The following is a 16,337-nucleotide window of genomic DNA, read 5'->3' as shown; positions in this document are numbered from 1 at the left end:
GTAATGATTGTTGTGTAACAGATGATTTTCAGTCCTTCATGACTTTCATTTTGCTTTTTGTTCATATGTAAGATTCTCATTAAATGAAGTGTGAAAAAAGGTGCCAGGTCTTGGACCCAACAGAGCTAATTATCAGGTCTAATGGCTAATGTGAGTCACTGGTTTCTCTAGCAACCATCATGCAATATCACACATTCAAAGGTGATGAAGGGGTAAACTACAAAAGGTGCAACCTTGAGCTTCCTGGATTTAGAAATGTGCAGCTTACAATGTTGTGTTTTCAAAATACAACTATGTACCAACATTTGCTTAGCTATGTTACTTTCGTGACTACTACTATTCATTTGCTTTATTTAGTCCAAATGGATGACACTGGGTAAAACATAGTTATTTAAAATATTCATATTCTGTTAATAAAATAAAAAGTTTCCTTTTAAATCTTAAGAATCAAGGATCCACTATGTGTATGGATAGTAACTTCACATGCAGTACTCAGTACAATATATTGTTTGCCCAAGAATAAAATTGTGGCATATATCTAAAAATGGCTTAACTTGCCAAGACCCTGAGGAAAATTCCCAGTGTCCCTACTTTAATTACAACAATACCCAAACAGGTGCAAGCAGAAACTGTAAGAACCTCTATGCATATTCAGTACAGTGAGGCTATAACACCCCACTATTTGAAGTCTCCCACATGTTTGTTTGAATCTAGTATAGAACCATTTGGGCTGTCTATGATGCTACATTAGCGCTCAGTAATTTTCCTTGATCTAAAACTTTCTAATTTAGCATTTGATGAGTGTTATTCTAAAGGGTGTTGACAAAGGACCACAGAGGAATGAAGCTGGGCTTCTTTAGTGCCTATCATCCTTTTTTCCACCTCTGATGCAATGGTTCTCACAAGCTTTGGAGCTAGTTGGCAGCAAAAGCACTGTCCATGTTACTGAATGTTATTGCTTGTAGACACATGGCATGCAAAGTTAGAAGTGTGATTAGTGGCGTTGAGTGTCTGTTGCTGTTTCTTTGCGAAACATTACATCCTGGAAACAGCATTTTAGGAATATTTGCAGAAGTGGGTTAATCTAAAACAATTACAGGGCTGAAACATTCTCCACAGAGCCTTGGGAAAAGATCAAAATGTTTCTGAACTGATAGCAATACTAGCTCCTGGTGTAGGAAATATTATTTTGCACATATAGCTGGCACATGCTTAGGTAATATGATGATCTAATTAGCACATCTGAAACATCTGTTCGGGTTCTTGAGTAAAATAGTACTTTAATATTCTACTATTCAGCCTTGGGCTGTTCATTAATCTAGCATATTAATGTAGAGATGCTTCTGATAAGTTCAAATAGAGAAGATGAAAAAATAATCATTTTGTAATGACCAGCTCCACAAATAAGTTCAAAATGAAGAGTTAAGTAGGTGCAGCAAACAAGACAATATTTTACCTGCAAATAAATACTAATGCATGTATGACAGTCTTTAATTACACTAGATCTAATTTTGCATTATCAGTCTATTTGCACCTGCAATCCAAACCTGGGCAAATATTTTCATCTTTTAAATATATCTCTACGATCAACGTCTAATACCACTAACACACTCACAAACACACTTACACACTTTTATATCAGTTTTTTGATCAAGTTGTTTAATATCCGCTCAGATACCACCTGACAATAGATTTGCGTTTAGAAGGAAACTGTCTCTAATTAAAGCCTAAAGCATGAAGATACTGCTTGAAACAAAAAATATCATTAAATGCTTGTAATATTTCATATGCTCATAATCCCTGAACATGCACGCTGGAAATTTGAGACTTTGAGATTTGATAAAAAAAAAAAAAATAGACATCTGACCATATTGGGGGAAACAAAAAAACAAAACTATTGTTGAGTGCAGCACAGTTAATTAAAACAAGGGCACCACTCTAGATCTGTCACATCACTTGGCAGTTGCTTTAATTATATATTTTGGTCAATCTGTTCTTCCTGATGTGAGAGGGGATGCCATACACGAGACAACATCTGCTGAGGTATGTCACATGAGCTTCAACATCTGTCCATGTTTTTAAACAGCCTGTCACTCACTTGAGTCATGTTGCATATGTATTTATGCGATCACATTGAGAAAGCACACACACAATACTGTTAAATGCTGAGAGCTTACATCTGTGCCAGACACAATTAACACTCTTAGATTAAGGAGCAAATCTACACACAAACAGAGAGATTGGCACTACACACAAACACCCAGACACACCCTGTGGCTTGCAGTCATTTTGGTCCCTTATGTTGTCCATCAAGAAGACAGTGGTGACTGTTCTCTAAACTGACTCCACCCACAAAGGCTTGTGATCACCTAAGCTGTCAACTAACATCTGCTGAAACTACCAACAAGCCAACTGTGAGACTGGCTCTGAAGATATCTCCACAGAAAATGTGTCACCTACACATGTTCAGAACTCAGCGGCATGTTTTCCCCTTCTATTTTTGCTAATTTTTATGTGGCAAACGTTATCTGCAAAGCCTTGGAGAATGTCAAACTGTTTTGTACGGCTGACACTGAAATGTAGGAAGTGTCTTGAAAGCTCATGTCAACTCGTCCTGGTTGAAAATAAATTGTTTACATCAATGTCAAATATTTTCAGTACTAAATAATGGCCATCCTTTGAATGCCACAGTAGCGACATGAATAAAGTATTGTTAGATCTAGTTGGTGTGTGTTTCACAAATATATCACTTTTCACTCAGTGTGGTTCAGAGGAATCAGTCATGTTAGGTTGCTAATCATACCCTGAGTTTTTGAATTTGTGGTTGTTTGTGATGGAATGCCCCTGCGCAAAGCTGTCTTTGGTGCTGGGTATTCTTTGAAGCTGTGTTATCAGCATCTTACCTCTCACTGACACTAGCTGTTTTTTTTTTCTGTGTTGAATGTGAGTTCAGCACATATTTAACTAAAAAAGTAAATAAATAAAAACCACAGATCCATTTCAGTGGCTCAAGCATGGCTGTGTAACTGGTGGGATCAAGACATCTGGACATTTTTCTGTATAATAAGGGATGTTCTACTATATAAGGATAATGATAATCTGCCTTATCCCCTCCTGCACACAAATCTATATTTGTGTAGTCCAAGACACACATTTATACAGTTGCAGATGACACAGAAACCCAGAGACACACTAGCTTTCTAGCCTTACTCTCTAAAATCTTTCTGTTCGTAATCCCTTCTGACTCTATTAATATTTCTGTTTCCATGGTGATTCAAGCCCAAATGTTGTACAGATAAGAGGAGATAAGAGCATAAGGAGCAGGGAGATAAGAGCAAGTGACCTGCCGAGATCACTACAGAGCACTAGAGGTCAAGCAGAAGAGCAGAAGTAAGTAAGTGAGAACAGACCATCCCTGCTCAACTCTTCTGCCAACCTACAAGAAAAGTAAAAACACATGACAAAATCTCATTTTTTAGCAGTGCCACAATTGAGCAAATACTTGCAGCAACTTTCTTTCTGTCTATGCAATTTTACATATATACATGCCTTACCCAGAGAAGCAAAACAAACAGTTACTAGTAAGAGAAGGAATGGATAATATAATTTTGGAAATGATTTGGTCTGTTCTTCGTATATCATCACACACAATTTACAGTTATGCACTGAGTAAAACAGCCAGTAACAAATTTGTACTAAATTTTTAACTATCGTTTTACATTTTTACAATCCAGATAGATGGCACAATGACAAAAATGCCATTCACATAATTCAAATTTGGGACTGTTATTGTCAAAGTAAATCATATCAAATTACTAGAACTCCCAAAGTAGTCATGAATGAGAGTTGTTGAATCTGTGATATGTTTCAGGACTGTAGATGATAAGAATAAAATCACTGCTCTTCAACGTTCTCACAAAATGCACCAAACCAATCACCCATTCCTCAGACAGACCTTACTATGCGCTTGAGATCACTGTACCTGTTTGTTGTTATACTTCGGTTGGCCCGTCTTGTAGCTGTAATCTGAGTACTGGTCTGAGCCAGTGGAATTGTCGTCTCCTCCTGTTCCTACGAAGGTGTTGGTGGCAGGGAGGTCCTGGACCACCTGATGCTTCTGTGAGGCAGATGGCGATTGGGCTTGCAGCTGGATGGAGGGTAAAGGGGAGTTGGAACGGTAGTGTCTGCCTATATCAGGGCTTCCTGGTGAATATGTTAAAGGCAGATGTATCCTGGGGCTATCATTGACTCCATCAAGGTTGAACTTCAGACTTTTTTGAAGGCTGACCTCTTCTTCTTCCCCGAGTGGTTTTGGAGACTTCTGAGGTTTGCCTTTCCGTCCACGTTTGCCTTTGGTGTTTTTTGGTGCCTGTTTGGGTGCATATAAGTCCTTGGTTTCCTTTTTGCCAGCTTGATATCCACTCTTGGTTTCTCTTTGGATGCGGTGGCGAATAAATACCACCACCAAGATCAACATTACAACACCTGCTACACCAGCAAGGCTTCCAAACAATATATTACTACGCTGAGCAGCAAAACCATTGTCGGGATCACCAGCAATGTCCCTGTCCAGTGGAGTGTAAAGACTGTGTCCCACTAAGGCTTCCACTAAGCTGACATTTGAAATGGTTTCATTGACATAGATGTGGACCAGGGCAGTAGCGTGGCGTGCAGGCTTCCCCTTGTCACTTACTCGCACCACTAGGCGATGTAATCCACCATGTTTGCGTGTCATCTCCTTTGCTAGAGTGATCTCTCCACTTGAGGGGGAAATGCGAAATAACTGGTAAGGGTTTCCACCAGCAATACTGAACACCAGCTCTGCATTAGGGCCATTGTCCAGGTCCTCAGCTTCCACTACTTCAACGTGGCTATCTGGGGAGGCTAGAGGTGATAAGCGTCTGAAGGAAGAGTTGGAGGGCTTAGTTATCACGGGATCATTGTCATTTTCATCCAGTACATTGATTGTAACACCCACATATGAAGACCTGGGTGGCTCTCCTCCATCCACTGCTTTTAGACGGAAATTATAGCTGCTTTCTTTCTCCCTGTCAAACGAGATGCTTGAGAGAATAGTTCCTGTTCCATTTTGAACAACAAACTTTCCTTCATCAGGCTCTACAGAGAGGTGAACGCGGGCATTCTCGCCTTTGTCCATATCTAGGACTGTCACCATACCAACTGGACTCAGAGGTGGCATGTTTTCCAAGACTGAAAAACTGTAGCCACTAAGCATGAATTTGGGATCATTGTCATTGCGGTCTATTACTTTTATTACAACAGTTGCTGTTCCTTTATGGACAGGAGACCCTTTATCTGCTGCAGTGACACGAAACTCATATTGTTCTTTGTGTTCACGATCAAGAGAGCTTTTGGCTCTTACTTCGCCTGTATTTGAGTCAATCTCAAACAAGCCTTTGATGGATGAATCTGGCAAAATATTATAGAGAAGTTCGGCATTAGTGCCGCTGTCAGCATCTGTGGCTATAACATCTAAAATTTTTTCCCCTGGTTGGTTTTCTTCAGCAAAATCAACCTCAAACAAGGTAGGGGAAAATATTGGAGAGTTATCGTTCACATCAGTCACTTGAACCTTCAAAGAGTTTGTACTAGAGAGTGCTGGGTTTCCAGAATCTACAGCCACAATCTCTACTCGGTAATCTCTAACTCTTTCATAGTCGAGAGGCGTGGTGGTCTGTAGGAAATACTTCCTCTTGTTGTCACTGGTTGAGTCACTGGCAGGGCGAAGCTGAAATGGCACATCACCTGCTACCACACAAGTGACCACAGCATTTTCTCCCTCATCTTTGTCAGATACTTGAACTAAAGCAACAGCTGTTCCCACTGGCATGTCTTCGGAAATATTTGCCACTCCTTCACTGTGAGTCACAAGGCCAATCCCACGAATCTCCACAGCTGGAGCATTGTCATTTTGGTCAGTCACTTCAATGGTTACAAATGTCTTAGAGCTTTTAGGCTGAGGGCCTTTATCCCTTGCTATCACATAGAAGGACAAGCTGCTGATTTCCTCCCTGTCCAGTGGTCCTTTGACATAGATGATGCCAGTGGACCGATCAATTCGTAAGAGTTTCGGCACTGGGTCTACTGCCTGGTGAAGGGTGTACTCAATGTCTCCATTCGGGCCCATGTCAGAGTCGTTTGCTTTAACCTGTAATCAAAACATATTCAGTGGTTAAAGGCATTAAATATGCGCAACAGTTTAGTGTTGTAACTAATGAATCATTGGTCACTGAATAAATTAATCCAGGAATCTGTGTGGGTCTGATCACTTTAAATCACAGCATGTAGATAACTTTGTTTTGGCTATTGCTTTTCCTCTGTTTTTTGATAGTTACATCACTAGCCTTCTTTTCTCTTTTTTCTAGGATTCAATGAAAGGTTGTAAATTATTAGGCCTGACATTTCCTTCATGATGATCAGTGTAAATTCACAGCAACATGCTGTGAAAATCCTGCACAGAGCAATTTATACTCCGAAAATAATATCTCACACTGTTCTGCAACTACATTGTCAATACAAGATATAAGCATTTATTACCTGTAGAAGGATACTGAGCTAATGCTCTCTTCAAAAATATATTGAAAAACGTAAAATCCAAAATTTAAAACTATACATTTATTCAGAAAGACATTGCTGGTTGCAATTTAACTTTGCAATCCAGACTACAACATTATACAAAAAAAGTTTTTAAATTACCTGCAACACAGAGTGTCCGACAGGGCTATTTTCCGAAACCTCTGCATCATAGGTGGACTTTTCAAACTTGGGAGCGTTATCATTGGCATCAGTCACCACCACTCTGAGTAATGCACTGCTGTAGCGCTGAGGGTTTCCTCCGTCCACCGCCTTTATGGTGAGGTCATAAGAATCCTTTAACTCACGATCTAGGTTGCCCAGGACAATGAGCTGTGGGAGCTTCCCTCCCCTGTCATCAGCCACTTGCAAACCAAACAGGGTTGCAGCATCTGGCCCTGCAGTCAGCGCATAGTCAGCTACCCCATTCCTGTCAGAGTCCCTGTCTGTAGCTAGAGGTATGGAGAATAACGCTCCCATGATCGTGTTCTCGGGGACTGAGATGGTAAGCACAGAAGAAGGAAATTGGGGGGTGTTGTCATTGATGTCCTGTACTTCAATGCGTCCTTCAATAAGCCGTGGGCTCTGGTTTTGTATCAGATCAGTCACTGATACTTCAAATTCCAGGTAGCAGGGTTTACCCTTAGCCAGGGAGCGACAGTCCCTCAGGGTTTCTCTGTCTATAGGAATCTCTGTGGTGTAAATGTCCCCTGTCTTTCCATCGACACGAAGATAAGGGGCACCCACCTCTAGCTTGTAAAGGTGACCTGAGTCTGGCAGTCCCTGGTCTGCTGCCAGGCTACCTATAAGAGTATTTGGAGGTTGCTCCTCCTGGACCCGGTACAGGATACTGCCTTCAGCAGAGCCACAGTGCAGCACCACGACCCAACACAATATCACTTGTAAATTCAGTTCCATTAGGTCATCAGACGATCTGCCTGTAAAATGAAAAAACACAGTATGGGTCAAAAAGCTGGTTCCCTTTCTGCTGAAACCTAGCTCCATAAAGCAATATTTACATAGCTGTTACTTTTTATTTAATTATTCAAAAATGAAAAAAAAAAAAAAACTAACAGAGGGTCAAAGTGAAACATTAGACAGGGGAAGCAAGCAGCACTGTGTTTTTGAATAATGACTCTACAGCTATAAAATTAATCGTTTTGGTTTTTTTTTCAATAACTTGCAGTAAAACATACAGCAAACCTAGAAGCACAACACAATAATTAGACAACAACAATAACAAAGAGAAAATAGGGCATTTAAAAAAATGCAATCATAGCTATCCCAGCATGGCTTCTTTTCCGTCTCAGAGCTTCAAGAGTTTCAATGAATATCTCAGCTTTATGAAATTCATGGAAAAATGAATGTAGGAACAAGAAATTATATCTTGTGAGCTTACATCCAAAACAAACTTGAGGGCCAGTGTGGATTGTTTCAGCTGAATAATCAAATAAAAATGTAATACAAAAACTCACAGCCTAAGAGACTCATTATTTCTGTATTACACAGCTAGACATTGAGTAGGGAAGCAATGTAGCTCTAAAATAACCTATGGTTTGAAACCCACGCTCAAGAATACACCCTTACGAGCGAGCCAAGATTTTGTCTGCTGAGAGAAATGAAATATTTGACCAATTTGTTTACCCAAGAGGCGTCTGACAATGAACACTTGCATACTAAAGGTCATAGAGTCAAATTTCTTTCTCATGCCGATTATGCAACTTTGCTACTATCATCACATCCAGTTTCCACCTGACATTGCACAATGCAGTCATTTCCACACTCCATTGCCACTGGCTAGCTCAAACACTGTAATCATTATGTTTGATTTTGAACCTTTCAACTCTACAATTACGACCCATTATTTTAGTGTCTTCTTTGATCTTTACTCCCTCTAGCAAAAGACTTCTGTTTTTTTTTTCATGCTGCAATGATTTTAGAGTATAATTATTTCCCCTCTCTCTCTTTCTTTCTGTGTGTGTGTATATGCATGTGTGTGTGTTTGAGTCCTATTGGTAATTGAAATAGGAGCAATCATTGGGGTTAAGTATCAAGGTCTCATGCTCTGGAAAACTTCATCGTGAAAACAGTTAAAAAAAATTGTGTGTGTGCTGAATCAGTGAGTGTCCACTTACTAATCAAGTAGAGTTCATTTCAGTGCATCCGATTTTATTGTGCTATGTTTGTGTTACTAATGCAAAACTTCAATATGCTGATCAATACCAGCTTTAATGACTCGGGTTATAATCAGACAACAGCAGTCCATGTCACAGTCACTGTCTCTTCAATACTGCACTGTTTTAAAGCATTTCTTTATTTTCACAGGCTTTTAAGGAAAGTTACAGCGAAAACAAAATGCTACTTCTAGTTTGAAAAGTTATGTAGAAGTAAATCATTATGTTAATCCAAACACAGGTGAATAGTTCCAATTATTTCCACAACAGTTTTTCAACTGAAAAAGAAAAGAACACAGGTGCTCAGTCTAGTGTGGGTCTATGTCGTCGGTTAGGGATTAGGAAAAGAACAAGAGGAATCAATGCTTCCCTAGTCAGTGTGGGTGAGAGCTGATAGAAATGTACATACAAGACAGCAAATGGAGTTATTTAAAATGCAACTGCATGCTGCAATGTTCCATACAGGAGTAAGGTAAATGAGTATTAAGCTAGACAGCAAAACACAAATATACAGAAATCCAATAAAAAATCCAATTCCTTTTGAATACATTAAAATTGAAAGTGCTAGTTATTGATGCACTAATTGCTCAAAAATCAATGTCTCCCTTTTTACATTTGCGAGGAGAACCTGTAGTCAATGTGGCATGAACAGTGATTGCGCTTTCTCCAGTTCATGTTTGCAGTATAAAAAGGCAGGAAGAAGCAAAAACGCAATCAGCAGATACACTTTTCTTATACCCAAGACTGACATTAACAAGGTAACAGCATCCCATGGGATATAATTTTAAGGGGAATTATAAATCACACTGTAAATGTTTCATACTGCTGCCTACCATTCCATTAAACACATGCTTTCATCAAGATATGTGAACTTATGAGGTGTGCATGTATGTATTGCTTCAATTAAATTGGTATTTGGAGAATTCAGTAAAAATTACTTTAGCTTACTTGATATGTGCATCATCTTTTTTTTCATTTCTATTTTAAAATTCACTGTTAAATTTCAAAGTTTTCAAATGTATTTATACAATGTGGCATCTAAAAATGGCATACCGTAGCTGATTTTATAATGGTTTGGTTGTAACTGCTCCCCTGATATTATAGCCACTTCTGCAATGAATAGCCATGCTTTGATAGTGACATGATTGTTATGGTTGATGACACTCATGACTTAATGTTTTCCAGTTGGCCTCATGCCTGTCTTCCAGATGGCACCATGCCTGACAGTCTAGTGAATTAGTGTCCTTTTTTTCTTTGTTTACATTTACATTAAAATTCATGTTGTTCGTAAAATATGCGTTTTGCTATCACTCAGTGAGAATCTCTGCTGAATATCATTGACACCACGCCTTTGGGTTTTATCTCACATTCCTCAGCTTTCGCACAAATATTTTATCAAAAGCTTGACAGTGCCAGATTTCCTTTTCTCATCTCAAAGTGCTCTGAGGTGGTGGCGAAGGGAAACAGGAGATTTTTCCCTGCTGGAGGATGTGAAACTTCTTGGACTACTGGATGTCTCACTGAAATTTACTACCTGAGCAGCAAAATTGATAAATTAGAAGTGCTGAACACAACTAGGAGTGACATTCCCTGCATCTCAGCTCTTTTTCTCCCAAAAACTTGGTTATCATCTGTCATCCCAGATGGTAGACCCACAAGACTACAAGCTGATTCAGGCAGATCGCGATACATAATTCAGCAGAAAATCAAAGGGAGGAACAAGAGGTTAGTTCTCCCAGAGTGATAAAATGTTTTTGTCATAGTTGAGTCCTGTTGAACTGCTCAAAAAATCAAATACTTTTCTTAGTCATTTCCAAAATTAAGATTTTTAACTTCCTTAATGAATGAAATCAGCAATAAAAATGCCAGCTCTGGAGGAAAAATATTGAACTGGATCAGACATTGCAAGACTGCAATATTGAGAAAGTGCTAGGCTGAGAAAATGAAATCTTTTTGGTTATTAAAATTCACCCTGTCAACAACCAAGTATTGTGGCAGCACTGCTGTAATAAACTAAAAAAGAATCACTGAACATAAACTCTTTTTCATTTGTCGTCTGAACAACCAATTATAACTATAAATTATGTTTTGCTAGCTGCTCCACGGGACAACTTTGACATTGCTTGCTTGGGTAACTCCAACTGTAGTACAACTTGTGTAAGTCCAGGAGGCAGAACTGTAGAGACTGTGTATGGCCTAGGTGACTCTAATTCCCTTGAGCACTGTTTGTTGGAAAATACACCGTGTTCAAATAGACAATTAGCATACTGAGCCAGAGACCTTATGAAGGTGATCCAGAGCAACACATATTCTTAAGAAAAAAACAAAATCCTTCCAAATACAATCAAGGCATCCACTGTTTGACTGAGGAGGGAACTTTAAGTCTACCAGTGAAGCAGCACTCACCACAAAACCTCATGCTGTGATCACGCAATGGTCCAGATGGTTGCTATGTTGAAAAAACTGAAAAATGAATGCTGAAGGCAGCCTGTACCACAGTATGGAGGTGGACTTTCAAAGAGAGCCTCAAACTGCCCGATGGGTCTAGTGTCTGTTGTTTGTTTTGTGTAGATGTTTAACTTTGCAACAGAAAACGCAGTCGAGGCAAAACTGCTTAGCAGTAGAGTTTAAGACCCCAAGGTTTATCTGGATTGACCTGCCACACAGCAAGAACTCTGCCTGGCCAAACCTTAGCTTATTAAGACCATCAGGAGTGCCAACTGTAAGTACAAGTCCAGACAATTGAGTCGATGTTTTATGACTTATGTTCAGTTTGGCCATCATTACACAGACTCACAATTTGCTGGAGACGCTCACCCAAGCATACTTTTTCACCTGTCAACGACCTCTATAGATAAGAGTGTCTCTAAGAGGGGAAGAAAAGTGGTTCTCACTCATGCCCACTTTCACACCTGGGAGGTTGTTGTCACTTATGTTCAAGTTTTAGTGAAATGTAGTGTAGAAGTGTAGAGGTTGCTATTTGACTACACAACTCCTTGACCTGAAGGCAAAAAAACAAACCTTGAAAAAAGTGTCTGGTAAAGTACTGTGGTACTTTTTGCTGCATTATTTTTATAAGAAAAAGAAACAAATAGAACCATTAAATGTGAAATTGTGTTATGTGTTAAATTTTGTTTGTCTTTTGTACAACCATAGACCTTTGTAATAATTAAAAGAAATGACCTTTGCATGTTTATTTCTGGCCAATAAGCAAAAGGTGCTGTGGGAAAATATGCTGTTTTGATTTGAATTTCAGCAATATATTCAGAACAATATTGTTGTCTCCTAACAATATATCTTCCATCATTATCCTTCTGATGTCTGCGTATCATAGATTGAAGAAGTAATAATCATTGATGTGCCCCACCATGTTCTAAAATAAATGAATAGATAAAAATGCAGGACTCCTCCACTCCACCGCTGCAATTTTTTGTTCTTCATTGAGGAGAAGGTGAAAAACTTCACAGGCAGGTAAAACATCAGTCAAACTACGAGGTCTGATTGAGCCTCACACTGAGCCCTCACACAGTGCACAACCCAGTTGACCCATCTGTTCAAGAGAACTTTTCAACTTCTGCGTGTCTACAATCAAAGTGCCAGCCTAGGTTGTGTCATATTGTGCTGCGGTTCCCAAGGAAACAAGTCCCTGCCTCGCTAAGGCCGTGGTTGCTGAACCCAGTCATAACAATGACCTCTGAAAAATTGGTACCATCCAAGCTTATATGACAGATCCAGTCCTGAATCAACTGGAGAGAAGTGCAGAGATATCTTTACCACTCTTTACTGCTATAGAAAATGGTGCTACAATTTTCATTCTGAGGACACACTATATACATATATATATATATATATATATATATATATATATATATATATATATATATATATATATATGTGTGTGTGTATATATATACAGAGAAAGACAGACAAATGAGAGACAGAGATAGAATTAGCATTACTTTATTATTTACTGTAAGTAACTCTGATAAATATAGGGAAGGAAATACAAGTAGGAGGGTGAGGTTTGATTAAACAGAAATAATTGGTAAGATAAATGCTAATAAAAAAGTTACGGCAGTACTTCAGCTAACAATAAAATTGTATAAAATATGGAGTGATTATGTTGTTATTCATTTTTGTAATTGAAAAATAAATAACACATCTTTTACGTGCCAGTATGTAACAATTTATTGTAAAGCAAAAGTAATTTGCATTGTTTGTGAAAGATTGTGAAGTAGATCAAAATTGACTTTTAGAACAATATTTGGCTTAAAATGAAATTATTTTAAAAAATGATAAAGGGGTTTGTGCCTGATTATGTAAGTGCTGGTATTATACATTTAAAAAAAAAAAGGTAGTTATAAAAATGAAGAACAATATAATTGTGCTGCGGAGCATGTGCGCCTGCTCTGGTTGCCATGGAGACAGACTATCTTCTGACTGAGTCAACTCAGAGACTGACTGGGTGACATTTGCTCTTTAAGTTGGCCGCTCCACAGGTCCAGCAGAAATGACTCACATGCAGAATTAACTGAGGCATAATAGTAAATTACTCATAAGAAAAAAGGTTAGAGTTGTGCCGGGAAGAAAAAAAATCATCAGAGGAATTAAATAGGCTATTTTGTAGTAGTTGCTTGTTTTGCAGCAACTGATAAAAGCAGGACCTGAATTTTCACCTGTTACATGCTGGGACTCAGGTTCATGAATTTGTGCTGTACAACGCTGCTCTGTGCTCCTTCCTGCTTTGCCAGAGTGTGGAAAGATAACAGATGATTTAATGATTTTCTCAACTGATGTGATTTGATGTATTGGCTGACTCTGCGCCTTTAGCTAGTATAACAGGTAAAATCCATTACCCTCCCACCGGCATGATTTATGATAGGTAGTATCACAGCTATGGGTCTCTCCTTACACTGCTGATCTACCAATGGAATTTACTGCCAAATGTAAGGCTGCACTCTTATACTGACTGCAAACTGTGGGTTTCGATAATGAGAAAGCAACAGCCTTTGGTTGGAAACACTTTCTAAAGGCGTGAGCACTGGAATTATCCATATGCATGCTGAGACACAGAACACTCATGTGTCACTCCTGTCACAAAGAAGTAAAATTAAAAATTAAAAAAAAGAAATACACTGAGATCAAAAAGGCCACATTCCGATATTAAAAGGTTCTTTATATAAAGATATAAAGAAACTGGCAGGTCGTATAATTTGGATTCCTCACTGCTCTGTGTAACATGATTAAAACAGAGTTTAATTTCCTTATAGGGGTTATTGTACTGCTTTTGTGCAGTAAAGGTTCACTCCCTCAAGCTCAAATACCTGCTGGAGAAGTCAGAAAAAAATCCTTTTGTGCCCTTTCCACAATTTGATCCGTTTACCACACACTTACCCTTCCTTCAGCAACCCCATTACATGGCACATTGCATGTTATTGTACAATATTCAGAGGAAAGTTCCCTACTGGTAATAATTCAAAAATAAAATAGGCAGAGGAAATTAGCCTTACAGTCTATTCTTATGTGGGATAGATAGATAGATAGATAGATAGATAGATAGATAGATAGATAGATAGATGTTTCATTCACTGAATGATTTAGATAATAACATTTAACAGGTTCATGTCTTACAGACAGTTTCTCAGATCTGGGCTACAAGTAGGTTATAGGCCTGTTTGATCTGCTCTGTTATGACGGCCTTGTAGCCTAAAGTATGTGTGGGAACTTAGACCGACATCATTATGTAGAGCAGACTATTAAAATGTGCCTGGTGGTCGGTGGAGTGGCGAGAAACAACACCCCAGACTCTCACTGGAGAGCACAGGAGATTACCCGTGCCGATGATCTGATCAAAGATTTCACCCCCCAATTATAAGCACGAATCTCTCCATAGAAAAACTGTATAACAGTTATGAATACGACAGGCTGCAGGAGAAGTCCGAATTGTTTGCAAGAAATTGTTCAGAGTAAACAACGCCAAATCAAGATGCACGAATTAAGGCAATTAGTATGATGTTTGCAGCTAGTATGGGATAAATGGCGAAAGAAGGATGATACAAATGGTTCACATTTTCTGCTTCACAGAATCATAATGGTGCAATAAAATGCAATTAGCCGATCGCCGGTACAGATCAGATTGAAGCGCACGCACTCATATTGTCGCTGAAGTGCAATGATATGCAGAGTTAATGACTTAATACCAACCCCGACGCAGGCTGGAACTCGTGTCTACTCGGATAGGTTTTAATTAAAATGCATCCTCTAATTTATCATGCAGCGGATCCTTATTGCGGGTGGCACATCTAGCCTTTGTACCGCCTATCAACCTGTAACACCGAACAGCCAGCTGTTTTGTGCTCTGTGTGTGTCTATTATAAAGTGCAACTTGTTGTATAAACGATCTGTTTGAGCCACGGCCTGTGTTAAGCGACAGCACTTCAGACAAGTCCGAAATGCATTCCTATAAACTTCATTGGCATTGCATCATGAAACATGCACAGTGGCCACCGGTCAAACCAACTTTCTTGATTATTTCTGCAGTAATTTCAGTACCTGAGCCAGAGACTTTTTACGTGAGCGCTTGTCGCGTAGCCAATTCTTCCCGCAGCTGATATGTCCAGCGGTGCTCCCAGAGGCAGGTGTCTAACCCTCAAACCTCCGTCACAGTGCTGAGATCAAAAATCACTTCAGCAGCCACAAAATCCATACACAGTATTCAGAACTTTCCGCATGAAAATTCAGAATCCTTCGTCCACCGCCGTCCGACAGTGTGAAGAACAGAGACAGTTTTCAGTCCGTGGGAATATGCGGCTGTAACTTATGAGCAATTATATTATATAGACTGTTTTATGATAGAGACGGGAAACCAAGAATCTCATTCCATAAAGATGCCCTACTGTGTGCCATTTTCAATCCTCAGTAACTGATCCTTGGGAAGATTTGCACTCGCTGTCGCATCCCTTTGGTCCAAGTTTCTCCAGCCCTGATCTAAGTAGCTTAGAGCGCACTCTAAGGACGCACTGGATGTCTAAAACACAGCAAAAGAAATGTCATTTTCGCAACGTGCAAAAAGAAACAGCTAACCGGTCCTAAACAAGAAGCCCATCTGAAGCATTTCCAGACAGCAAGTGGTGAGATACAGCGGGTACGTTAGTTGCTCCCCTAGCTCCCTCTCTCTTTTCTCTCTCTACTCATCAGAGCGTGGGAGGAGGTGGGGCTCCCATCCACCGCAGCACACAGCAACTTCATACTCTACATTATGCCAAGGCTGCCTACCAGGAAATTATGTGATGCCTACAGTTTAAGAGGATCTTATTAAACTGGGTCAGCTCAAACAGGGGGATGCACCTTATTAAATAAGCTTATCAAGAAATCACTCCGCTTGCCTTGCACTATTTTAATTCGTGTCAGTCTTTCCTTTCCCCTCAAAACTGCTCACTAATCGCACAACGTGTCCAAAATTGATGTAACAGGTAGCCAGTGCCGGCGGTTTACTTGTTGATATGCATTACATGTAGCAAAATGAGCGGCCTAAAATGGAAGCTGTTTGGCCACTATTTATTCATTTGG

At 39.4% G+C, this 16,337-nt stretch overlaps 1 protein-coding gene across 1 annotated transcript in view; it reads right to left on the bottom strand.

The window, feature by feature from the left end:
* Positions 1 to 15,901, bottom strand: part of pcdh1a (protocadherin 1a) — a 98,847-nt gene extending 82,946 nt beyond the window's left edge. The window contains exons 1-3 of the mRNA XM_063486403.1: positions 15,321 to 15,901; positions 6,718 to 7,532; positions 3,983 to 6,169 (exon numbers count right to left, since the gene is read on the bottom strand). Of these exons, the coding sequence (XP_063342473.1) occupies positions 3,983 to 6,169; positions 6,718 to 7,512 (2,982 nt within the window). The 5' untranslated portion in view covers positions 7,513 to 7,532; positions 15,321 to 15,901. The remainder of the gene's footprint in view (positions 1 to 3,982; positions 6,170 to 6,717; positions 7,533 to 15,320) is intronic.
* Between the last annotated feature and the right edge of the window lie 436 nt (positions 15,902 to 16,337).

Source organism: Pelmatolapia mariae, linkage group LG10_11 (assembly GCF_036321145.2).
Source record: "Pelmatolapia mariae isolate MD_Pm_ZW linkage group LG10_11, Pm_UMD_F_2, whole genome shotgun sequence".
NCBI lineage: Eukaryota > Metazoa > Chordata > Actinopteri > Cichliformes > Cichlidae > Pelmatolapia > Pelmatolapia mariae.
The sequence above is the reverse complement of the archived record's forward strand: the minus strand, read 5'-3'. Positions and strand labels throughout refer to the sequence as shown.